Source organism: Coregonus clupeaformis, chromosome 24, assembly GCF_020615455.1.
Source record: "Coregonus clupeaformis isolate EN_2021a chromosome 24, ASM2061545v1, whole genome shotgun sequence".
Lineage (NCBI taxonomy): Eukaryota > Metazoa > Chordata > Actinopteri > Salmoniformes > Salmonidae > Coregonus > Coregonus clupeaformis.
In genome coordinates, this window is record NC_059215.1 from 30,179,418 (window position 1) to 30,206,275 (window position 26,858).

At 43.8% G+C, this 26,858-nt stretch overlaps 1 protein-coding gene across 2 annotated transcripts in view; it reads right to left on the reverse strand.

Moving 5' to 3' along the window:
* The window catches only part of lamb2l (laminin, beta 2-like), a 59,279-nt gene extending 35,639 nt beyond the window's left edge, over positions 1-23,640 (reverse strand). Inside the window, exons 1-2 of one of the 2 annotated variants that reach the window (XM_041846225.2) lie at positions 23,555-23,640; positions 10,719-10,790 (exon numbers count right to left, since the gene is read on the reverse strand). In XM_041846225.2, the coding sequence (XP_041702159.2) occupies positions 10,719-10,782 (64 nt within the window). In that variant the 5' untranslated portion in view covers positions 10,783-10,790; positions 23,555-23,640. Of the gene's footprint in view, positions 1-10,718; positions 10,791-12,657; positions 12,702-23,554 lie in introns of those variants that run through there. The other variant, XM_045207143.1, reaches the window with a different exon arrangement.
* Between the last annotated feature and the right edge of the window lie 3,218 nt (positions 23,641-26,858).

The following is a 26,858-nucleotide window of genomic DNA, read 5'->3' on the forward strand; positions in this document are numbered from 1 at the left end:
GGCCACCAGGTTTGCACACATCTCAGGAGGGATTTTGTCCCACTCAGGAGGGATTTTGTCTCCAAGTCATTAAGGTTTCGAGCCTGACGTTTGGCAACTCGAACCTTCAGCTCCCTCCACAGATTTCCTATGGGATTAAGGTCTGGAGACTGGCTAGGCCACTCCAGGACCTTAATGTGCTTCTTCTTGAGCCACTCCTTTGTTGCCTTGGCCGTGTGTTTTGGGTCATTGTCATGCTGGAATACCCATCCACGACCCATTTTCAATGCCCTGGCTGAGGGAAGGAGGTTCTCACCCAAGATTTGACAGTACATGGCCCCGTCCATCGTCCTTTTGATGCGGTGACGTTGTCCTGTCCCCTTAGCAGAAAAACACCCCTAAAGCATAATGTTTCCACCTCCATGTTTGACGGTGGGGATGGTGTTCTTGGGGTCATAGGCAGCATTCCTCCTCCTCCAAACACGGCGAGTTGAGTTGATGCCAAAGAGCTCAATTTTGGTCTCATCTGACCACAACACTTTCACCCAGTTCTCCTCTGAATCATTCAGATGTTAATTGGCAAACTTCAGACGGGCCTGTATATGTGCTTTCTTGAGCAGGGGGACCTTGCGGGCGCTGCAGGATTTCAGTCCTTCACGGCGTAGTGTGTTACCAATTTTTTTCTTCGTGACTATGGTCCCAGCTGCCTTGAGATCATTGACAAGATCCTCCCGTGTAGTTCTGGGCTGATTCCTCACCGTTCTCATGATCATTGCAACTCCACGAGGTGAGATCTTGCATGGCCGAGGGAGATTGATCCCGAGGCCGAGGGAGATTGACATGTCTTTTGTGTTTCTTCCATTTGCGAATAATCGCACCAACTGTTGTCACCTTCTCACCAAGCTGCTTGCCGATGGTCTTGTAGCCCATTCCATTTACAGCCTAGTGTATGTCTACAATTTTGTCCCTGACATCCTTGGAGAGCTCTTTGGTCTTGGCCATGATGGAGAGTTTGGAATCTGATTGATTGATTGCTTCTGTGGACAAGCTGAGATTAGGAGCACTCCCTTTAAGAGTGTGCTCCTAATCTCAGCTCGTTACCTGTATAAAAGACACCTGGGAGCCAGAAATCTTTCTGATTGAGAGGGGGTCAAAAACGTATTTCCCTCATTAAAATGCAAATCAATTTATAACATTTTTGACATGCGTTTTTCTGGATTTTTTTGTTGTTATTCTGTCTCTCACTGTTCAAATAAACCTACCATTAAAATTATAGACTGATCATTTCTTTGTCAGTGGGCAAACGTACAAAATCAGCAGGGGATCAAATACTTGTTTCCCTCACTGTAGCTGCAGTGGGGTTATTCTGCCACATAATGCAGGCTGTGTTAACTACTGCACATACTCTCCATATCTGTCTGGTGGTTTTCCAACTCTGCCATGAGAAGTAATGTGCACTGGAGTCTGTGGTGTTGTGACAGGAGGTGGGTCAGCATCTGAAACAAGTAAGTGCAACTCCGTGTCACACTCTGGGTGTTCCTCTCCACCCTTTGGAGAAGTCTCTGGAGCACTGTGGAGGGGTTTCAGGTGGCGTCGATTCCTGCGCAGCGCTCCCTTGTCTGTCTGGACCAAGTATGACTTGGGTGTGTCACAATGTTGAAGCATTGAAGCTGTCTTTGTCCAGCCTTGTTCGTCGTCCATCTTCAAGGCGATGTTGACTCCGGGCTGGAGGTCTGGAAGGGCTCTGACATTGTACCTGTTGCTGTAGACACGCCTGTCGCCGTCGACACGTCTCACCTGCTGGAGGTCTGGCCATGCCGGTTGTAGGTTAGCCTCCAGGGTGGGACTGTGGTGTGGAGCTGTCTGCCAAGCATGAGCTGTGCTGGTCTCACACCTGTGGCTTGCAGTGGCTTTGCTCTGTAGGTCATGAGAGCTAGGAATGGGTCTGCCTGTTTCAGGTTCCGTTTGGCTGTCTGCACGGCTCTCTCTGCCTCACCATTTGCTTGGACGTAGTGAGGGCTGGTGGTAGCGTGTCTGAAATCATAGTCTTTAGAGAATTGCGTGAAAGCTCTACCTGAGAACTGGGGAGCATTGTCTGTAATGAACACATTTGGGCATCCCCACCTGGCGAACCAGTTTTTCAGTTTAGCTCTAGTAGTTTCTCCTAACATGTCTTTGAGGTAAGCTATTTCTATATATCTAGAAAAATACTCCACAACTACCAGGTAGTTTTGCTTGTTGAGTTCACATATGTCAGCTGCTATTCTTTCCCATGGGTGACTGGGGAGTGGAGTGGTGATCAAAGGTTCCCTCCTCTGAGTAGGTTTGTACTCCTGACTGTCTTTGCATGTACTGACTCTTTTCTGGATGCTTTTACTTATTCCAGGCCACCACACACTACCTCTAGCTCGCTCCCGGCACTTCACAATGCCCTGATGGCCGTCGTGTATCCACTTTAACATCTCAGTTCTCATTTCTTGTGGCATTACTATACTATCACCATACAACACTACTCCTTGTGAGGTAGAGAGGTGCTGTCGGGAGGTGTACTATGCTTTTACCTTGTCTGGCACTTTGGCTGCATACTTAGGCCATCCTGTTGTCACATAGTGTTTCACCATCTGCAGCTCTGCATCCTGATGTGTCTGCTTCTTGACGACATCAAACTTGGTGGCCATGCTGTATGAATTGCATCCTCATAGGCCTCGATTTCACTGGTAAGCTACGATCTCTTGTGTGACAGCTGCCTGGGGATGTCTGGAAAGGGTGCCTCCTATAACAAGCTGTTTCCCCACCACATACTCAGCTGTAGGGTTATAACGCATCATGCGCATTAACAGTCTCTGGCAACTCAAAGGTACTAAGTCAAGGTCTTTACAGTTTATCAGTGGAATGAGGGGTTTCTGATCACTCTGCAGTGTGAATGCATCTAGGCCATACAGATATCTGGTAAACTTCTGACATGCCCAGACTTCTGCGAGACACTCCTTTTCTGTCTGTGCATAGCACTTCTGTGAGAGTCCTGATGCAATAAGCTACTGGCTTTAACTGTCCATTGTGTTTCTGTAGTAGGACCCCGCCTAACCCATAAATACTGCATGGACTATGGTAGGGTTTGTCATATAATAGAATGCCAGTACAAGTGGCAATGTGACGAGTTGCTTTACCTTCCTAAAGGCCTCCTCCTGCACTGCACTCCATGTCCATGTAGCATCACTCTTGAGCAGGTCGTTAAGTGGTTTGGTGACATCAGCTAGACCCGGTAGGTACCTGCCTAGGTAGTGAATCATACCCAGGATCCTCCTCAGATCAATCACGTTACTTGGCGGCTCCAGCTGCGTGATGGCCTGGATCTTGGGCTCATCAGGACAAATGCCATTCTCGTCGATGCAGTGTCCTAGGTAGTTGAGCTGTTTCTGACGCAGTAGACATTTGTCTGGGTTGAGCTTCAAACCTGCTTTCTCCAATGTGTATAGGGTGTTCTGGAGTATCTCCTCATGACTCTCTGGCGTGTCTGAGTAGATAAGGATATCATCCATGTAAATGGCCACGCCTTCTTGATCCTTCTGGAGCTCTGTCATGTTGCGCTGGAAGATTTCTGGGGCACTAGTGATTCCAAATGGAAGTCTGTTGAAATTGTACCTTCCATAAGGTGTTATGAATGTGGTAAGCTTGGCACTCTCTCTGTCTAGTTGAATCTGCCAGAAGACACTTGCTGCATCTAAAAGACAACTTGGCAGGATATCTCTATGGTGGGTAGAATGTATTTCTCCATGTTCACTGATTTGTTTAACCTTCTCAGATCAGCACATACCCTCAGCTAGTCTTTGTTCTTCTTGGGTACCAGGTCCATAGGAGCACACCACTCTGTAGGCTCCTGATCACACCACTCTGTAGGCTCCCTGATCACACCACTCTGTAGGCTCCCTGATCACACCACTCTGTAGGCTCCCTGATCACACCACTCTGTAGGCTCCCTGATCACACCACTCTGTGGGCTCCCTGCTCACACCACTCTGTAGGCTCCCTGATCACACCACTCTGTAGGCTCCCTGATCACACCACTCGCCACCATGCGGTCAAGCTCCTTTTTTGCCTTGGGGAGCATGGGCACTGACACACGTCTAGCTGTATTTACACTGTATCAATCAAACAATCAAATGTATTTATAAAGCCCTTTTTACATCAGCAGATGTCACAAAGTGCTTATACAGAAACCCAGCCTAAAACCCCAAACAGCAAGCAATGCAGATGTAGAAGCCCTGTAGGGCACCACATCATATTTCAGGTTTATTTTCATTGGTTTTATCTTCAGCTTGCCCACATCTGCAGGACGAGCACTCTTGAGCTGCTCTGTGCTTTTGATCTTTTCTATTCTCTTTACTAAGCATTTTTACATTAACATTTTTAGTCATTTAGCAGACGCTCTTATCCAGAGCAACTAGGGTTAAGTGCCTTGCTCAAGGGCACATTTTTCACCTAGTCGGCTCGGGGATTAGAACCAGCAACCTTTCGGTTACTGGCACAACGCTCTTAACCACTAAGCTACCTGCCACCCCATTGCAACAGCTACATTATGGCCTAGCAGATGGCTTCCATGTGACTCCTTTATCACATACACTTTGAACTTCAACTGCTGTCCTTTCCAAATAGTAGTAGCTGTAAAGTGACCCATCCAGTTCAGTTTCCCCCCTGGGCTGTCTAGTTGAGTTTCCCCCCTGGGCTGTCTAGTTGAGTTTCCCCCCTGGGCTGTCTAGTTCAGTTTCCCCCCTGGGCTGTCTAGTTGAGTTTCCCCCCTGGGCTGTCTAGTTCAGTTTCCCCCCTGGGCTGTCTAGTTCAGTTTCCCCCCTGGGCTGTCTAGTTCAGTTTACCCCCTGGGCTGTCTAGTTCAGTTTACCCCCTGGGATGTCTAGTTCAGTTTACCCCCTGGGCTGTCTAGTTGAGTTTACCCCCTGGGCTGTCTAGTTCAGTTTACCCCCTGGGCTGTCTAGTTGAGTTACTGTTACTCTTCAGCGGTGGCATGCTTTTTAGTGTGCTATAAGTCTTTTCTGATATGACACTTGTATTTTTTGGGCGGGCTCTTTCATGAATAGTGTTCACTTTGGGCACAAAATAATTGTCCAGTTTACCCATAACAGTCTCATAATCATTCTGATCCTCCTCCTCAGAAAATGTGAATGTCTTGAAAACGTGTTCAGCTTCCTTGCCCAGCCAATAGAACCTGTACCTATCCATCTTCTTTGTTTAGCTTAGTTGTTATCCTGTAATGATGAAATCGTTGGCGCCATTCTGGCCAGTGTTCTGGGCGACTGAAGTCAATGTTTTTTGGAGGTGGAAACTTAGCCATTGTTGCTGATCTTCTGGCACCATGTAGTAGTATGCTTTATATGAAGAATCTGGAGGTGAATATCACCTTGGTTGGCTTTAATGAAACAATAAACATAGCTAGGTAGCTAGCAACATAACACCGGAGACTGCCTTCACTGGGCTTGTTACTTGACGGGTGCACGCGGACTGACTCACCCAATCACCTTATATGACATCATGAATGCGCCATGTGCTATAATAAAATAGTTCTAATACATCACAGCTGGCACCACTGCGTCTGGAAAACTGGCACGTTGAACGCCTGCCCTTACCTTGTCATGGACCTTTGCCATGGAATTTGACAAAGAGTGTCACTGTGGGATGTTTTACACAGTGTTCTTTTGAAATATGTAATCATCCGACTTCAACAGAACTGACCAGCAACTGTGAAACATGTTTGAACAGTCATATCTATAACCCGTAACCTGAGGCTACAAGACTGTTTTGCTAGTAAAGAGTGGGATATGTTCCTTCGATAGCATTATAGGAGTTTACCACATCAGTCACGGGCTTCATCAATAAGTGCATAGACGACATCGTCCCCGCAGTGACTATACGAAGGTATCCAAACCATTAACCATGGATTACAGGCAATATCCGCACTGGGCTAAAGGCTAGAGCTACCGCTTACAAAAAACGGGACACAGACATGGACGCATAGAAGAAAGTTTGCTACGACCTTCCTGACGGGACGGCCCCAGGTGGTGAGGGTAGGAAACAACATCTCCGCCACGCTGACCCTCAATACGGGGGCCCCTCAAGGGTGTGTGCTAGTCCCCTCCTGTACTCCCTGTTCACCCACGACACGATTAGACAGCCTACAGGGAGGAGGTCAGCGACTTGGCAGGTTGGTGCCATGACAACAACCTCTCCCTCAACTTCAGTAAGACCAAGGAGCTGATCGTGGACTACAGGAGATAGAGGGGAGAGCATGTCCCCATCCACATCGACAGGGTTGTAGTGGAGCGGGTCGAGAGCTTCAAGTTCCTTAGCTTCCACCTCACTAAGGACTTAACATGTCCACACACACCTGAACAGTCGTAAAGAGGGCACGACAGCGCCTCTTCCCAATCAGGAGGCTGAAAAGATTTGTCATGGGCCCTCAGATCCTCAATAAGTTCTACAGCTGCACCATTGAGAGCATCTTGACTGGCTGCATCACCGCTTGGTATGGCAAATGCACCACCCTTGACCGCAAAGCACTATAGAGGGTGGTGCGGACAACCCAGTACATCACTGGACCTCTATATCAGGCGGTGTCAGACGAAGGCCCGAAAAATGTAGAAAGACTAAAGCCACCCAAGCCATAGACAGTTCACTCTGCTACCGTCCGGCAAACAGTACCAGAGCATTGGCTCTCGGACTAACAGGCTCCGAGACAGCTTCTACCCCCAAGCCATAAGACTTATAAATAGCCATAAGACTGCTAAATAGTTAATTAATGGTTACCCAAACTATCTGCACTGACCCTTTCTTGAACTGACTGTATCCACACTCACAAGACTGTATACTGTATACACACTATATACACAGTCACACACACACTAGACTGACACTCTCACACAAAACCCACACACACATAACACACACATGCATACCGACACAAGACACACACACATACACACACACACTTTTACACTCATCATATGCTGCTGCTACTCTTTATTTTACTCTTATTATTATCTATCCTGATGCCTAGTCACTTTACCCTGCCTTCATGTACATTTCTACCTCAAATACCTCATACCTCTGCACATTGATCTGGTGTTTTATTCCTTGTGTGACTATTTATTTATTTTTAAATCTGTATCGTTGGGAAGGGCTCATAAGCAAGCATTTCACAGTTAAAGCTGCAATATGTAACTTTTTGGGCGACCCGACTAAATTCACATAGAAATGTGAGTTATAGATCTGTCATTCTCATTGAATGCAAGTATAAGAAGCGTTAGATCTGTTCTATGTGCACTATTTCTATGCTTCCCAGTCTTAAGTTTAGTTTTTGCATCTTTTAGTTTCAGTTTTGTACACCAGCTTCAAACCGCTGAAAATACAATATATTTGGTTATGGAAAAAAAAGAAACACAGCGGTTTAGATGGTACAATGATTCTCTACACTATAGTTGCTTGTTTTGTCACATAAACTGAAATTAGGCGAACTATTAGAATTTTTGCAACCAGGAAATACCTTTAAGTCTACACACTTTGTATTTGGCGCATGTGACAAATCAAATTTTATTGATTGATTTGAGAAAAGTGGTGCATCAGTCTGTATGTGCAAGTGCTGCAGGGCACAGAGACTGCCTTATCAGGGCTCTCTCTGGCAATGAAGTTGTGCTCTAATAGCCCTCCCTTTCTCCATCACCCCTTTCTTTCCAATATGGACACTAATGAGCTTTTCTTACTCTCACGCCCTTGCTGTGCTCCCTCTTTTCTCTATGTAGTCTCTAACCACCAATTACTGACCTTTCTCTTCTTCTCCTCCCTGTTATATCCTCCTTGCCTAGTCTCTCCTACTTTCCCTTCCTTCCAGCCTTGGTTTTTGGCTGCATAAATATGGGATATGTTCATTAATCAAATCCTTCAAACTTTCATTTCAGTGTGCACTAGCATTCTATCGACCCCAGGGCTAGGCTGTCTGATCTAATTCTAATCCAACCCACCCCTGGAGAGAGGGAACAAAAGAGCAGTGGTTCTGTTTGAGAAATAGAAGCTTGCCAAGGTGAGCTGGACTGAGGAGGGGGATGTTTGGCAGAAAAAGAGAGTGTGAACAGCAGATCAAGAAATTATAAATCCACACAATCTTGGATTGGGAAACAGGGCGATATGATTGCAGGATATGTAACGAGACTGCGACGGCGAGTGGATAAGTTGCCATTACCCTCCGTTCTATTGGCGAAAGTGCAATCACTGGAAAATAGTGGAAACTGAAATCCGTTTTAATGCAGGGAAACTGAAATCCGTTTTACCTAATTTCTACCAGCATGTCTCCTATGCAACTAGAGGCGAAAAACCTCTAGACCACCTCTAGACTCTACACACAGAGACACATACAAAGCTCTCCCTCGCCCTCCATTTGGCAAATCTGACCATAACTCCATCCTCTTAATTCCTGCTTACAAGCAAAAACTCAAACAGGAATACCAGTGATGCGCTCAATATGGAAGTGGTCTGATGACACGGGCGCTAAGCTACAGAACTGTTTCACTAGCACAGTTTGGAATATGTTCCGGGATTCATCCGATGGCATTGAGGAATTTACCACATCAGTCACCGGCTTCATTAATAAGTGCATCGATGACGTAGTCCCCACAGTGACCGTACGTACATATCCTAACCAGAAGCCATGGACTACAGGCAACATCCACACTGAGCTAAAGAGCTGCCGCTTTCAAGGAGCGGGACACAAATCCGGACGCTTATAACAAATCCCGCTACGCCCTCCGACAAACCATCAAACAGGCAAAGCGTCATTACAAGACTAAAATCGAATCCTACTACACCGACATTGACGCTCGTCAGATGTGTCACGGCTTGCAAACTATCACGGATTATTAAGGGAAACCCAGCCATGACCTGCCCAGTGATGCGAGACTACCAGAAGAGCTAAATGCCTCTATGCTCGCGTCGAGGCAAGCAACTCTGAACCAACTCTGAACCATGCTGTTCCGGACGACTGTGTGATCAGGCTCTCCGTAGCCGATGTGAGTGAGACCATTAAACAGGTTAGAATTCACAAGGCCGAGGACCAGACGGATTACCAGGACACGTACTGGTAAAAAAGTGTCAGTGTTCAACCTTAACATGTGATAAACACAGAACAGATTAACTGGAATGACTCTCACGGAAGGCCAAAAATGACTATCTTAAAGGCTAACACAAGTATACTAAGCCACGCCTCCATAACCCAGCATCAATAACCCAGCAGTTTTGTATAGAAAACAACCCAACTAAGTGACCCAATGCCTGCAACCCAGCAGTAGGTTCAACCAAACAAAACAGCATTTCTTTGAGTGTAGTGTGACTGGAGAAGTGGAGACAACAGTGAGTTGTTGTGGCCTGTGGGGCTCTTATGTATAGTACAAGGTCATCAAGGCGTGTTTTCAAAACCAGATGCCTCAAACTATTGTTGTCCTCCAGTGAGGGAGTCTGTGGCATAGTATACCCATAGCTGATTCAGGTAAGTGAGAGTTGGTAAATGAGTATTTTCAATGCTCAATAAACTCATGAAATACAACATTCATCATGGTGTTCAGGGTAAGCAGCTGATTCTAGGTGACAAACATCAACAATATATATTTCAACACTGTGAGAGTATTTATGTACTCAGAGTGCTGTGGTTCTGGATGGGGGTGATGAGAGGAGAGGATTGTAGTCTAGTCGCCCCTGTCTCTGCTGGACAGTTTCCCCTGTCTTTTGTGTGTACCTTTCGCCGGTGAGTAGAAAACAGAGGCGCTCACACACAATACTCTTAATTGAACCTCTTCAGAGAGGGTGCAGCCATGTGTGTCAACAGTTAATGACAGAGCAGGGAAAACACGAGTGTGGATAATAAAAGAGACAGGAGAGAGTAAGGGGAGCCATGTCTGTCTGTTGACAGGACCAATAATAACACAATGTCTGAGGGGCTGTATAGAAACAAGTTCTATAGAGTTAGTACACAGACATACAGATGTAGAATCTTAATTTGATCACCCTGTTGCAGGAGAACTTTCCTGCAATGGAAAAACATTTAAATGTGTAGTGTATTTTAGGTTTAATCTTTTACTGCAGTGGGCTAAATCAGGGTCACACAGAGTGTTTCTTGGTAGTCTGAAACAAATCTACTTTGAAACAAAAGTATACACCTCACACACATGGTTATGGGCTTAAAAATAAGACACCTGTACCATGTCAGATATAGAGTTGAAATGTATTACATTTTAAGTTTGCATCCCAATATTACACTTTATATACATCAAAGATGACTGAAATAACAAAACCGTTTGACATAGAAACACCGGATAAAAAAAAAATGAAATTGAAATTCTGAAAAATATTAATAACATTCCACCCATGAGGCCACTAGGTCATTTGACTGCAGGAAAGGGCAACAAAGGCTTCTGAAGTTTGTAATTTACACTTTGAAATTACGACAAATGCACCAACCCCTTCAAACATTTCCATAATGTCCATAATCCACACAATAATTTACATTTCCTGCTGCTGCAGGATTATTTTCCTGCTGTAGCAAACTGGCTCAAATTAAGATCCTACATCTGTATTGTCTGAGATGTGTTGTTCATCTGCCACCAAGACAGATAATACATCACCTTAGAGACCTACTGTACTACAGTGTTTACAGAGAGCAGGATCAAACTGAAACTTCCACTCACCTAAAATAAAGATGCCCAGATATGCAGCCATGGCGGACGTCAATAGATCTTGACAGAAGGCCATCCGGAAGGCTGAAACACAGAGTGGGAGAGAGAGTATGTGAATAAGACAAAATATACCTCTGTGAAATATCATCAATTGGTCTTCAAAGTCATAATATCATAATTTTGCATCATAATCCACAATGATCCTCCATTGAAATGCTGGAGGGCCATACAATTTATAGCAATAGATCCATTAGGAAATGTGTGTATGTGCTGCTGACCCTAACCCACTGGACCTCATGGAGTCAGGGGATGTCCTAGAGCCTAGAGGTCAGGGGTGCCTTTGTGACCTTGTTGTGACACTGTGGAGAGAATGGAGTTGTGTGTGCACGGTCTCCACAAACAAGGACTGAATGTGACCGAGCGTGTTCCCTACAGATGTGTGCGTGGGAACACAGATTACAGATGTCCAACTATTCTAATCTGACTTGTCTCAAACAAATGAAAGCTGTTGTCAAATAGTACCATATCCTACCAAGTGACAATAGTATATTTTCTAATAAAAAAAAATCAGTATGGGTTAACATGGCTAATATTTTTTTTAACCAGCAATCCTTCAAACAAACCTTCAGTACAGAACACTGTACATTTGCGTCTGTAACAGATTAACAAGTACTAGTAGTGAGGCCGAAGGATGCTGATACCACACAGTGATGTCATATCCACTGTTCAGGGATAGCTAACTCCACGTGCTGCTGTTTCATATGGCTAATGACCAAACCTGCATAGCTCCTCTATAATGTGACTATGCAGAATAACAAGAGAAAAACGCATGCTACTGAACTACAAAAAAAATTGGATTAAACTTTAAACATTCAAATTGTTCAAAACAGAATGTTACAATCCCAATAAACTCAGCAAGCTGAGTATTGACTAGTAGAATTACAGCGGAGGAAAAGTTAAAGAAAACAACAAGCAGCTATTGCACTGCAGTGTTCCCTATCGCTGCTTGGTTCCCTACCTACTGCAGCCTGGGGACAGAGGGGCTGGCTGGGGGCTGGCTGGCTGGTGGGTCTCTCTGTGGGTATAAACCCTTGAGAGGATCAGGGCCCCTCAATGCAGCCACTCTACTCTGCTGAAGAGTGTCCTACACTGGGACAGGACAACTCTGAAGTATAATGCCACTACCACAGTTTCCCACCAACATAAAACAACCACAGGGAGAACAGTTCAGAGCAAATAAAGTGATTTTAACACAGCTGACAGATTACCACAGAAACAAGACAACATGCCACAGAAACCTGCCAGTTTACCAGACACACCTACCACAGAATGCCAATTCAGTATCTCACAAAGTCAAATCTACCATAAAGTACAACAAATTCACCATAATAACAATATAATAATACAAATCTCTGATAGTAGGTATTTACAAAAATGTAGTGCCTTTATACAAAAAAGACGCAAATAGACTTCATTTACAAAAAAGCAAAAGGGTGCAATGCAATAGTAGACCAAATGTTCATTCACAGACAAAGTTCTCAAACATTAGGGCTGGGAATTACCAGGGACCTCACGATACCATATTATGACGATACTTAGGTGCCTATATGTCTGCTGCCGAGAGACAAGAGAGAGCATGAGAAAATGTGTTTTGATCTCTCATGGAAATAAAAGTGCTCACTATTTTTTTTTTAAGATGGAGAACAAGCTATAGGATTAAAAACACAGCAGGTACAGCCGACTAGCGCTACCTAGCAAAATAAATTGGAGTCAAAGTATCGATATAATATAATCCAAAATAATATTGCGATATGTTACTGTATTGATTTATTTCCCCATTACTATCAAACCTGTTCAGACAATCAAACAGACACAACATCTGTTAGGTCCAACTTCTGAAAAGTGATTTATCTATACAGAGTAATAACATGGATAAGATCTAAGTACTCACACAGCCACGCAAGTCAACTCAGTCCTCAATGTGGTGAGAAGCTCTCTGCAGTCTGGTTCAGTTTTAGTGTGCGTGTGTGTGAGGTTGTATAAGTGTGTGTGTGTGTGTGTCTGTGCGTGCAGTGTGGACAGCGATTCTTATTCAAATTCAGCTGTCACTCTGAGAGCCACCGTGTGAAAGGGGAAATGGTCTCTAGGCAGGCGGAATGCACTGCCCCATTTATTTGGGGGGTTAGGATGGAGAGAGAGAGAGAGAGAGAGGGAGGGGTTGGGGTGCTGTGTTGGCTGTCCCTGGGCTGGGCAGTCAGAGCCACGGTGCAGAGAGAGGATCACCCAAACTGACCACCAGACAGACGACACAGGACCTCCGGTCCAGGGAAAAATAACCTGCTGAGTTTGTGGCCAAAATACCCCCTGTTGCAGACAGGGTTGTCACTGTGCACTACATGACATAGGAATTACAGCTTAACTAACTAAGAAGTTGAAATGAGGAAAGAAAATAAAAACCTGCTCTATATTTTTATTGGATGAAATAAGAAGATACCCCACAACCTCGAAGGTTGAACTGTGCACTTTAGCATAATGTGGCACAACAACTTTAAGTTGATACAGTAAGTCTCAAACAGTAGGACATACAGTAGTTGACTAAACTCTGACAAAGTCAGAGAATGTGGAGGTTTCCAATAATATGAAATCCTTTCAGTTCCATACCTAAGGTGGGAGGGACTCTCATATGCCATGATTAACCCTTTAACTGTCTCTTCTTGAAAAACATGTAGAACATTACATTCCTATTACTAACAACTCAAATAAGAACTTCCAATATTTGTTTTAACTTTATGTTTATTTGGGAAATAACAGAGCTCTACCAGGCGGTTGAGAAGTCAAAAGAGGGTCATACCAGCAATGCCATATTAGAATGGCAATTTGCATGTAATTTTTATTAATCTCAATAATATTCCAAAAATTACTTTAGGTCTGCTTCAATGGCTTTTATAGGTAGGTAAGCATCATTAAATGAGGACAGATGTCACATTTCTACAAATTATGGTCATTTTGTATGTCCAAATTCAATTACATTGAAATGAATGCGTTTAGTGTAATGTCCATCAAAATGGTTTTCTTACATTTAGAATTATCCAGGTTCTTCCACCATGTTTCCCACATATTCAGACTACATTTTTAGATAATAAATTACAAAGTGCAGTTTTTAATTACTGTTATAAGCATTATTTTATAGGCGACCTTAAAGGCCCTTCTGAATATTGATTAAATTGGTCATGAAATGTGGTTTAACCAATTTATGTTGCCTAATATAGTGTGTTGTCAACGACTCAATCAATCAATAAGTATTTTTAATAAATAAATTAATGTACCCTATTAGTTCACCATACTTGTCACTGACATATCAACCGCCTGGTTGAGCACATTTAAAATATATATTGCTTTTTAGCCTTTTTACATTTTAACTATTTATTTTCATATTTATACTCTTCAAGGTCTCTACTAACAGGAAATGTGCAATATTTATCCATCACCAACTGAATTCCTGCCTTTTATCCCATATCTTTGGTGTCTGATTTTGAGTTTTCTTACAGACTTCTGAGTGGGCAAAGTTAGAGTGCCACAACACTGAACTGCAGCAACCCAAAAGGATGGATACAAATTATGTTAATTGATACAGGAGGGCTGGGGGAGCTGACCAATCAAGTTCAAGATCACTTTCTGAGTCAAAATGCAAGCCGAGATCTACCGCTCAGATTTTTTTTAAACATAATTCTCTGCAACATTAACCTATTAAAAACAGTACTGTAGCAATGAGGTTTGTGCAGTAGGCTAGGCTATAGGCCCAATACATTATTACCGCACATTAGCATTGCTTGAATTGCCCTGCCAATGCATTGTTGTTCGGACCAAAATGATATAAAACATTTTTTGAGGTAGGCTATATGATCACACCGGTAATAGATCAGTTGTTGTATTACTTGTGAGGCACAGCTGAGTGAGCACATTTAAATAATCTGCTTTTTATTTGTATTTTACTGGGCTGATGGTGCCTGCATCTGATGGTCAGTCTCAGCGGAGGGAGAGAGCAGCAGACTGAGGGTCCGCCTCTCAACGACCCTCCACTCTCCCTTTCCTCTACTGACACTGAGCAAAAAGGGACACCGTCTTCCAGCTGATGGCGAAACTGTAGTCGCACCGCATTATTTCTGCCTCATGCACAAATTCATGTTTTTACTTCTATGAACAGAGAAGGTGAACTATTCCTCCGCTAATAATAACAGTGCAAGCCTATCAATATACTTTCCTACTCGTTCATTTAAGCTGCAGTGCTGGTTGTAGCACGAGTGGAAGTAGGAAGAACGCACATTCCTTTGACTTATAAAAGTGTTGAATAAAAAGTGTTGACAGTGCTGAGTAAGAACTTAAACATGAAAAACAGCAGCACTTGGCTGTATTCGTTGACAGTCTCTCTCTAGTCATGGTTTTAAAAGTTTTGAAATCTCACAGTATCAACTTTGCTGTAACCTTTCTTTAACGCCCGCTAGGTTACTGCAGACACGGTATTCTGAGCCATCCGATTGGCTCTCCGGGCCCGCCGGGAAGGCAGAGTTTGTACTTTCAGACACATGAAATGTCAACAGCATGAGACAAATATAAAATAAAAATAGTAACGCAAGGCTTTATCATTGGGTTTTTTACAGAAAAGTTAGGCGATCGACTAGGATTGCCTTGGAGATCGACTAATCGATCACGATCAACCTGTTGGTGACCACTAGGTTAAAGGGTTAAACCTTTGTATGAGACGGCAGTAGGGTTGTGTGTCAACCAGCCAAACCACAGAAACCACACAACGGAACAAAGCAGCCCTCATATTCACTGCTCTGTGGTTACATGACCTTTGACCCTCTCTATGAAAGGGCACTGAGATGGAGTCCGATGCGGAGCACGACATGTGACAAGGCAACCGCAGCAGATTCAGAACTTGAGGAACAGTGACTTCATAAGCATGTCACTATGGTCTGATCTTGATCTTGCATGAGCCTGTGTTTTTTTACCAAAAAGTGGATATGTGTGTGACATTGAGAACATAATGGTAACCTGATCGAGTCCCTATCCAGACGGAGATGTCTATAGCTCACCTGTTCAGAAACTAGTGGGGGAGGGGATAACATAGCCAACTATATCCTCTCTGTGAATTAAAATGCCAATTCAATGGCTCCACAGAGGAGCCCTCCACTTTTAATAAAAGAGCAATACATGATCTCATTCATCCTTCCGTCAAATAGGTCATGTAAGGCATCCATCCTAAGGGTGGTGGTGGTACGGTAAAGCACAGCGAACACACGTCAAAATCCCCTCAACACTACATTATTTCTGTTGCTAGCCTTTAATCCTGAACTTCCAAGTACATATCCAGGACTCTGGCCTGGACTACAGTTGAGTGAAAAAAAATGGAGGGTCTTAAAGTAACTGTAAAATGTTTTTATTAAGTATGTTAAAAAGCAGCTTTTCTGTGTTGGAATGGTGTGGGCGTACGCCAACAACAGAATGATGTGGGAGTATACCGGTCATTAAAAATATTAAATGCGAGTACACCGCTGATTGGCCAGCTCATCCTCCTCAGGAGGATGATATAATCCTCTATGAAGAAATAGCAAGCATTTTTGAAATGGTCTGTTTGAGACAAGTTTGAGGTGGGGGTTTTTAAAAGTGTTTTTTCTCAAATGTATGCTTTGGACAAAAATATGAGTCAACAGCATTATTTGGGTATGAGTTAAAAGAATATGTACTTTTAAAAGTGAGATTTCCACTGGACAGTTACTTTTAAATAAATCCAGGTAATAGAGTCAGACTTCAGTTCAGTATACTCAGTGTAATACTGCACGCGCGCACACACACACATTTTAATAGGAGGGATACGTGCCGTTGGAACAGTGCTCACCCCTATGCCTCCCCAGTAAAAGTCAGATAAAAGATAAAGTAACCTGGGGACAATAGACAAAATAATCCCTGGCTTACATATCCTAGAACACAATAATGATAACCCTTACTGTGTATGTGTGTGTGTCATGTAGATGGAATAAAGTGATATTCATTTGTATTGACACCAGCTACTTTTTCATGGACAAATTCTGCTTCAGAACACTACTGGATAAAATGTACACATCATAATGAACTCCTTTCGATAGCAGCTGTGCATAGGCAACCATTCAATAACACGTTTCTTTAAAGTTGCACTAAACAGAAATCGCTCAGCCATTTCCTGGTTGCTAAAACTCAAATAGTTATGTGGCAAAATAAGCTAGTATAGTGTACAGAGAGAATAATTGTACCATCTAAACCGCTGTGAAATATATTTTCCATAACCAAAAATATTGTTGTTTCTATAACGACACAGGATGAGACCCAGATGCAGACACAGGAGGCAGATGGCTTGAGTCTCTGATATTTATTAAAATACAAGGGGCAGCAAGAGGCAGGACGAGGACAGGCAGAAGTTCGTAAACCAGGTCTGAGTCCGAAATGTACAGGGCAGCAGGCAGGCTCGAGGTCAGGGCAGGCTGAATGGTATGGCAGGCGGGCTCAGTGTCAGGGCAGGCAGAAAAGGTCGGAACCGGGAGGACTAGAAAACAGGGACTAGGAAAAAACAGGAGTACGGAACAACACGCTGGTAGGCTTGACAAGACAAGAAGAACTGACAACAGGCATACAGAAAACACTGGTATAAATACACAGGGGATAATCGGAGACACCTGGTGGGGGGTGGAGACAAGCACAAGGCAGGTGAAACAGATCAGGGCGTGACAGTACAACCCCCCCATCCCCCCCACCCCCCACCCTTTAGGGGCGCCACCTGGCGTCCTACCTGGGTGCATACCTGGTTGACCGGGGTGCCGGTGGTGAAAGTCAGCAATTAGGGCCGGGTCCTTAGCGGGGACCCAGCACCTCTCTTCCTCCCTCCCAGTCAACCAGGTACTGGAAACCCCTGCCCCGAGGTCGAACACTCAGGAGGCGTCTCACCGTGTACGCCGGATGGCCGTCAATGAAACGGGGAGGAGGGGTGGGCCTGGGAACAGGAGACAAAGGGCTGTGAGACAAAGGCTTAATCCTGGACACATGAAAAGTGGGATGTATACAGAGGGTACGGGGCAACAGAAGAAAGTTTACGAGACGCCACCCGGAGGGGCAGGTCCCGCGTAGACAGCCATACCCTCTGCCCGAGACGATAGCGGGAAGCCGGAGCCCGGTGGCGGTCCACTTGTCGACGATACCTGGAGGTGGTCTTGAGAAGAGCGGACCGAGCTCTCTTCCAGGTACGCCGACAGCGGCAGACGAACATCTGGGCCGAGGGTATGTTGACCTCCTCTTCTTGCTCAGGGAAGAGCGGGGGCTGATAGCCCACGGAGCACTCGAAGGGCGAGAGCCCAGTGGCCGAGCAGGGAAGAGCGTTCCGGGCGTACTCCACCCATACAAGTTGCCAGCTCCAGGTGGTGGGGTTGGTCAAGACAAGGCACCGAAGAGTCGTCTGCAGGTCCTGATTGGCACGCTCCGACTGGCCGTTGGACTGGGGGTGAAACCCAGAGGACAAGCTGGGCGACGACCCAATGAGGGTGCAGAACGCCTTTCAGAATCGGGACGAGAATTGAGGACCACGATCTGAGACTATGTCGACAGGGAGTCCATGGATTCGGAAGACGTGCTGCACCATGAGCTGGGCCGTTTCCTTGGCTGAAGGTAACTTGGGGAGAGGGATGAAATGGACGGCTTTAGAGAACCTATCCACCACTGTAAGGATGGTGGTGTTGCCATCAGATGGAGGAAGCCCAGTGACAAAGTCCAGGGAGATATGGGACCAGGGGCGATGAGGAACAGGGAGTGGTTGAAGGAGGCCAGCCGGAGCTTGCCGCGGAGTCTTATTCTGAGCACATACCGTGCTCGCGGCGACGAATGCTGAGACGTCAGGAACCATAGTGGGCCACCAAAAGCGTTGTCGGATGAAGGCCAGGGTTCGACGGGAGCCAGGATGGCAGGTGAACTTGGAGGAATGAGCCCATTCCAGAACCGGAGATAGGGACGAATCTGGGACAAACATCCGGTTAGCCGGGCCCAAAAAGTTACATGTTGCCACTTTAGCTGTCCTGAGTCAATGTTCACTGCGACACAATTCAAAGAAAGGTTAACACCTAAAATAAACTCATTATGTCAGTCCGACTTATTTCTTATTAACTGACCATCTCGATAAATGACTAAGATTATCCATTGTGTATGCAGCCATCAGACCAAAGCTAGAAGGACAGGCAGAGGCAATGCCTGACATGCAAAAGGAGTGACAGCGGGCCAAGTATGACAGAGCTTGGCAACATCAGGCTGCTGCACACTCACATTAGGTCATGACAGAAGTGAGTCTCTCTCTTTATAAAGGCGTGACTCAGCGTGGCAACCTTCACAAACAACATGATCCAAATTCAATGCTGAAACAACATCAATGAAACATTAACAGTAAAGGAGTAAAATGGTGAGTGAGTAGGATCAGTGTTTAGTCTCTGGATGACCCTCAGGACATTTAAACCCCTTTCCAGAGCTGACCTGAGTCCTGCTATCTATCCCTAACCCAAATATACTGCTGTGAGCCATTGAACAAACTAGTAGCCTACACGTTGTATGTCATTGTTAACCTTTTTGTACTTAATGCACTTTGACTCTTTGTACTGTAAGTAAAACTATGCCCAATATTCTGTCTAGATTCCACCTGATCAAATAGGCCTCTCCATACAGTATGGCTGGGAAGGAGACAGCCCACCCAAAAGTGACATCCCCAACAGAAGGAATCAGTATAGCTATGTAATGATTAAAAACCCACTTCAAATACTTTATAATCCTCTGAGAACTTCAAACATACACTACTGGAAATACAGGAGCCTCTTCCCTGACAAATGACATTACATAATAATATACTGTCTGTATGGCAACTTCTGTTGTGTCTTCATTGGGGTTAGGATTAGAGCTGCGATTGACATATGAAGATTTTCATTCCAGAAATAAAAAGACATCTCCAGGTTTAAATATCTTTCCGTGACAATCTCCGCAGCAGCCTAATTGGCCCAGATCTTCAATGATGCAGACAGAGTGTATCTGTATGACAGACATACAGCAGCTTGTTTGTGTCCTTTCATTCACCTTAACTGTAATGCTCTGTATCAGATCCAGCATCTCCATGCAAGCTAACTAAGCCGCTGCAGGTAAAATATCACATAAACTAATCTTTAAGCCAACACGCCAGCACACCTGAAGTCTACAAAGTGCTCACCTGAGGGCAAGACCAAACAGTAGCCAAATAGAAACCTTAGAGCTAACCCCACCTGGCCCATCAAGACCACCACTACCACAGATAGAATAACTCATACAATATACAGGTTACTGCCAAAATAAAGGAAACACCAACATAAAATGTCTTAATAAGGCGTTGGGCCACCACGAGCCAGAACAGCTTCAATACACATTGGCATAGATTCTACAAGTGTCTGGAACTCTATTGGAGGGATGCGACACCATTCTTCCATGAGACATTCCATCATTTAGTGTTGTGTTGATGGTGGTGGAAAACGCTGTCTCAGGCACCACTCCAGAATCTCCCATAAGTGTTCAATTGGGTTGAGATCTGGTGATTGAGATGGCGATGGCATATGGTTTACATTGTTTTCATGCTGATTGAAGACACGTGCCCTGTGGATGGGGGTATTGTCATCCTATGGGGGCATAGCCATTGTCTTGCCTTCCAGGTCTCCATTTGGTCATTTTGTCCATATCTATTAGATTCTGTAACTACTACATGTGCCCATTTCATTGATATCAAATTAGTTGTTTTTGAAATAGGTCACTGGAATTATATATACGGCCACCGCACATCCGGCACGTAATGGTCATATGGGCGGGTATTCCAACAGTTTCCAACATCATCTTTTTTTTACTGTTGTCTAGGTTTTAACTTGAACCCATTTATATGTATATAATCCTTTATGACCATATGCGTCATGTGTGTAATGGTAATGTGAGGTGAAATGTGTATATTTTGGGATGTGAGCACTCAGTCTGTTTGACCTGACGAAGATCCGTTTCGGATCAAAAAGTAGTGAATACAGCAGTGAGTTGGGATCTTAAACGGTGTGTGGGCCTTCCTGTTCCTTACTGGCATAGCCATGGTAGCCAAAATAATGGCCTGCCCAGCATTTTTATACATACCCTAAGCATGCTTAATTAACTCAGGAACCACACCTGTGTGGATGCACCTGCTTTCAATATACTATGTGTCACTCGTTTACTCAAGTGTTTCCTTTATTTTGGCAGTTACCTGTACATTCTCCTATCTCTTTGTAATAATTTGTTGAGCTATGGTTATGATAAAAATTAAAGACATTTTGAAAGATGTGCTCTGTGTCTGGGCTGAAGTTGAGGGTACTTTGGGGACATTAAGCTTAAGACTACTACCTCTGACTTTCTGAAAAATTGATTATAACCGAAGTTTGTGAATTCTAAGTGTATGCACAATGCCATAATGCATATCAGTTGTTCTGTCACCAAGAGAGAAGATATTGACACTTAATTTCCAGAACATCAGGGTGGGCATATGGGGTATTATCCTATTAGTTTGTCTTTATTCAGGGTCACCAGAAGAAGACAACGGCTTGGACAGCTTACATGGGAGACAGGCAGAGTATTTTGACAGCTCCTTCACAAAGGGGTGCGGCCGCAAGTTTTAATGGTTTCCTGTTATTAGTGAGATATATTTCAGACGCAATCAGGCATTTCCCTGAAGAGTTAACAATGAGTTATGATTACATCTTCCTCAACTGTGAAGACAGACTAGGCCTCAACTGTGAGTCATTTATTATTCCTTTAATCACATGATTTTACCCAGGGTTCATTACATTCTTTGATAGACAGGGGCTTATCTTCAATTATGTCTTTACAATGTAGCTGAACAACTGACTGGAGTCACACTGTAAGCCGAACCGAAGCCAGATGTAATTAAGAGACTAATCACTAATACAAGTCCCATGTCAGGAGGAAACAAGGGGATGATTTCAGTCAAGGGACATGATTAAGTTTGACTCACAACCCCAGAGAGAATATCAAATATCAAAGACACATTGATACAGTGTTTTGGGGCTTTGGAAGGGGCCCCTCTGCACACACTCGCTCCTCAGAGCAGAACAGGGCAAAGGCTGAGGCAGCAGGTGCTGACGGGCTGATTGGAGAGATGAGGCTGACGCCCTCCCAGGGCTGCTCGGGGCCCAGACTTGTGGATCTCTTGAATCCCTTAGGTTAGGGACACACACAGCAATGGGGCTGAAGGCCAACCAGGAGCTGATTAAACCTTTACTAACTGAGCCCACAGACAGAGGCCATGGAAACCTTAACATATAGACCTTTCAGATGTCTAAACAGTTGCCTGGCTATCCAAACTCCTTGCTCCCGCCAAACGCTACACCACGCCCATGGACGTTAGTTGCTTCTCCATAATGAGTCTGTATCTGAGTACCTCCCTGACGATTTCTAGAATGGAAATTCATTCTAGACCGTCTGATTGGTCCCAGAAACTGATGGGTTGGGCCAGAACCAGAACACACGTGGGTAAAGCAGCATTTGAAAATTCGTCATTGGCCTTGATATTCTGATTGGTTAGATATTATCCAATAGCTGATTACTTTGTTTTGTACAACACCCCTCCTTTTGACATCACCACAAACGACTTGAAGTCTGTAGCGAACGATAGAGCTGCGGAAGAATTCAGTTGGAGTGGTCGGGCAATCTAAACAGTGCCATATGATGCATTAGGCATTGATTGGGTACATTTCCATATAAATGCCAGAAGGGACCACAAACCTAAGAGTAATGGTCAATGTTGTCCAACTCGTTTCACAGTTAACAGGCAAAAGTAAGAAGGATTTATAAAGGCTATTTTCCAGCTAAAGCTTAATGTCATAGAATAGTCCTACATATACATTGGGGGTTCCCTAATTAATCTAAAATCTTTACTGTGATTGAAAGTGATTGAAAGGGTGACCTCCTGTTCAATGTTCATTTGAGTAGTTTCCTAATCCCAGTGGAATGTGTGAAATGGTGTGAGTAATCTGCTCGCCCTGACCCTGTGACGAGTGGAGTGACAGAGGGCCACGCACAGCGCAGACCAGAGCTGCTCTAGTGTCAAGCAGTAATAAAACATGAACAAGGTATCGTGTGCTCAGGACAGCAAATATTAGGAAGAAGTTAGAAATGGGAATAGAGAAAGACCAAATTCACTGAAAATTGTACACTTCAGTGAATGTTCATGAATGCCATTATTCACATAACTACTGTAATTCCAGTGATTGCAGGTTTTCCTTCAATTTTTCATCTCAACTTGCCTTGTTACCTTTACTAAAATCTCAGTCAACAGACCAGGGGTTGGGACTGGGAGCTGGGGTGTTTCTTCCTGCCTCCCATATCTTTCTAGGACAAAATTTGACCACAGATGAGGAGATACCTCTGCAGCTCTTGATTGTCAATATCTGATTATCCATAGCAAGCTGAATCACTTTATTTGTTATGCTCTAAACTATAGGCTACCTAATATCCATCTGCATGAAAACTAGATGCAAACTATGTAAGTTATTGCATTGATTATAACGAGTAGGATACAGTACCTCCCATAAATCAATGTCACTTAAAACACTCTAGCTTATTTTGTCCACTTCCTTAGGATTCTGCAAACACACAGGTCAGGATAAACGGTTGCATAACAGCAATTGTTTATTACAATAAATGACCGATAAGTTGTTTGAGAAGTAAAGAGCGCAGTGAAGTTTAATTCTACAGTTAAAACGAAAGGTAAAAAGTTGCAGTAGTCTCACCTGTTCACAACTTATCTGATCCACTGTCTCTGCTTCCTCGCTTGCCTCGACCACCTGTATGAGTCCTGTGTACAGTTTGGTCTGCAGTCCCAGTACTGTACAGAAAGGGGGAGGAGTCGAAACCAGCGTTTATCAGAATGTATATATATTTGTAGGCCTAGCCTACTGTACAAACAGGGTAGGTTTCTGTTAGGTATGGGCGCCACCCCGACGCTATACTGAGTGGGCTACAGCACTACACGGTTCAACCTCCGACATCGAGGTCGTTCAGTCAGGTAGCAGGTAGGTTATAGGCTATGAAGACATCGACAGAATTTTACCTTCTCGTGCTGGAGATCAAAGTTAAACTTGGACGAAGAAGGACAAAGGCTCGGTTTGTTTGATAAACATTGCAATTCCCAATACCTAGTCTATTATAATTTCCCGTAATAGTCACTTGCTCCTTTTCCATTTGCCTCTCTCTGTCTGTAATCTTTGTACAAATATTAATTTCCCGCTCCTCCCCAGTAACTCAGATCAGGACAGGTATCTGCCCAGTCGTTACAAATTTGGGATCAGACAAGGGTTAGATATGGAAAGAAGACGGGGGGACGGGGGGGGACGGGGGGGACGGACGGAAGGACGGACAGACGGGGACGGGGGGGGGAACGGGGGACGGGGGGGTGGGGGGTGATAATTCTTCATAGTTAGATTATGGGTAATTTCCTATGTCAGAAATACTTTTTATTGACTTTTTTAGTGCCTCTATGCAAGCCTGTTGTAGGTGCTGCTGCTGGGTATTTTGTTATGAGGAATATAAACATCTTTATAGGATGATGATGACAAAAGCCATCAACAAGCTCATTATCTGGTGCCAGCCAAATCTGACTGGGAGATAAACCTCAGGAAACAGACTTCTGCAGAGCACAGGAACAAGAGAGCAGTCTCTTGCTCAAGGGGGTGATGGGGGTGATATTATGTGGGGGTATGAGTAGTGTGGTAAATCTTATGTAGTTTGCTGTTCATTACTGTATTGATTTATTGTATTGGGTTCGGAGTTGTCCCCATCACAGACAAATACAACTACAGATCCATAACCAAGTCCTGCCCCAGCATACCTCACATTCCCTCCCACTAAAGGATTCCCTCATCATAACACCAAACACAGCAGAAAGGGCTGTCAGAGCTAGCTGGACCAGGGATTGTTATAATCATACCTCCTGGATTTATTATTATTGGTTTGTGAGGGTCTATTAATGAATTCGTTTGTGAGGGTCAAATTGCTATTTTGGTGTAAAGTGCATAACTCTGCTCCATACATACAGTAGTCCATAGGACTGCAAAATGTATTATATTTTGTATTATCTAGGGTCTTTTTAGGATTCTTGGGCTCAGGGCTATATACAGTGCCCTCCACTATTATTGGCACCCCTGTTTAAGATGTGGTCGAGGACTTCCAAAAATTCTCCTTTTTTTTTAAACAACATAGAACCCAAATGCAAAAAAAAGAGACAAATCCAACCTTTTATTTAAGTACGTTACTTTGGTGGTAAAAAAAAAAATCACACATTTAGAAAAAAAAAACTTGAAATCATGTGTCCCACAATTATTGGCACCCCTAACAATAGGCCCTTTTCACGATGACGTCATCTAACTTCCGCCTTTCCGCGTAGCAGGTTAACTTCACTTCCGTTCGCCCGTAACCTGAGACTTCTCAACGAAAATACAACTGTTGACCACTAACTAGCAAGTTAGCTACTTGAAGAAATTCCAAAAGGTACGTTTAAGTTAAATTAGTAAAGTTAAGAGTAATAATGTTTACGTATATGCAATGGTTTGTAACTTGCTAACGTTATTGTTAATTCATAATTGTTCACTGCCTTAGTTACTTAAAAGTGGGCTAACGTTAGCTAACAACAACTTAGTACCAGATACCGATAACGTTAAAAGGTAGCGTTACATTGCTGCCTGGCTGTAATGTAACAAGTTTACTTAGCTAGCTATCTAACCCTTTGTTAGGCAGTTAGTTTATTCATGAATGTATAGTAACTCACCTATTCAAATACTGTTGTGCATGATAGCTAGATAAATATTGATTCCTGGTCAAAGCTGAATGTTAATTTAGCTGTTTCTTTTCTCTCGGTGTCTGTATCGCAACAGTATCCCATCCAACACCGAAGCATGGCACAATCTTCGAGAAGATGCTATTGCAGTGTACCATTTTGTTCAAACAACAAACAGAAATTCCCGTATCTGAGTTTTCACGATTTCCCTGTTGATGGAGAAATACGTGCCCGTTGGGTGAGGGCGATCAGGAGAGATGAGGGACCAAGTTTTAAGATTCTTCGTGGGAGCACCTTTGTTTGCAGTCAGCACTTTCCCCCTGAGGATAGATACACATCGGCCAGTGGACGGATCCGTATTAAACAGGGATCAGTGCCGTCTAGATTCCACTGGAATGATTGGGGTAAGGATAGGTAGACAGCGTTAAACGTAATACTACTGTAATCCAATAATATATTACTTGTACAAAATGTTTAATAATTTAATCCTGATGCAATATAGCTGCTACATTTTGTCATTTTAGGGACTGAAAAGTGATTACCAAAATGTATCATGACAAGCATATGGTTAATTTCACACATATAGGAGGCGGCTCACAAGCTCGGGAGTCAGTTTACCAGCGAGCAAGAAAGCGAAAGAAACCTGTTCATAGAGACATAACAATTAGTGCTGTACTTACAAAACATTTTTTCTGCGTTTCATTATAAACTACTGTACACAATTTTCAAAACCCAATTTCTTTTTTAATTAAGAAAAAATTGGCTGTTCTGAAACCTTTGACAAGTAGTGCCAACACTTATCGAAAATTTGAACATTTTGAGTTATCACAGAATCTTTCCCAGTCTTTATTGCCGTCAACAACCCACATCGGTTTGTAAGAATTTCGTTGTGTATTAAGTTTAATGATACAAAATCAGAGCTCAGACTGAGAAACAAACTGATCCACAGTGGAACTTTGTGGAATCATTCTTATTAAATCTGCAACCGCAGCAAAACACAACAAAAAGAAAACTTATCTATCTTAACCTATCTTATCATAATGTTAGAGAACTGTTTATCTGAGAAACCTGAAGCCGATGAGCCTCCTCATTTTTCTTCATGGACCTGTAACATCGCCCTCTCACTGTCACCTCACCGTTAACTACACTTGAGACTGTTTCAATACAGTGATTGGGAGAAAGGGCGCAGCATTAGCCATTAATACATTACTGACTCTTATCTTACGGTCGATACAAACAGCAGTAATATTAAAAAGAGGCTG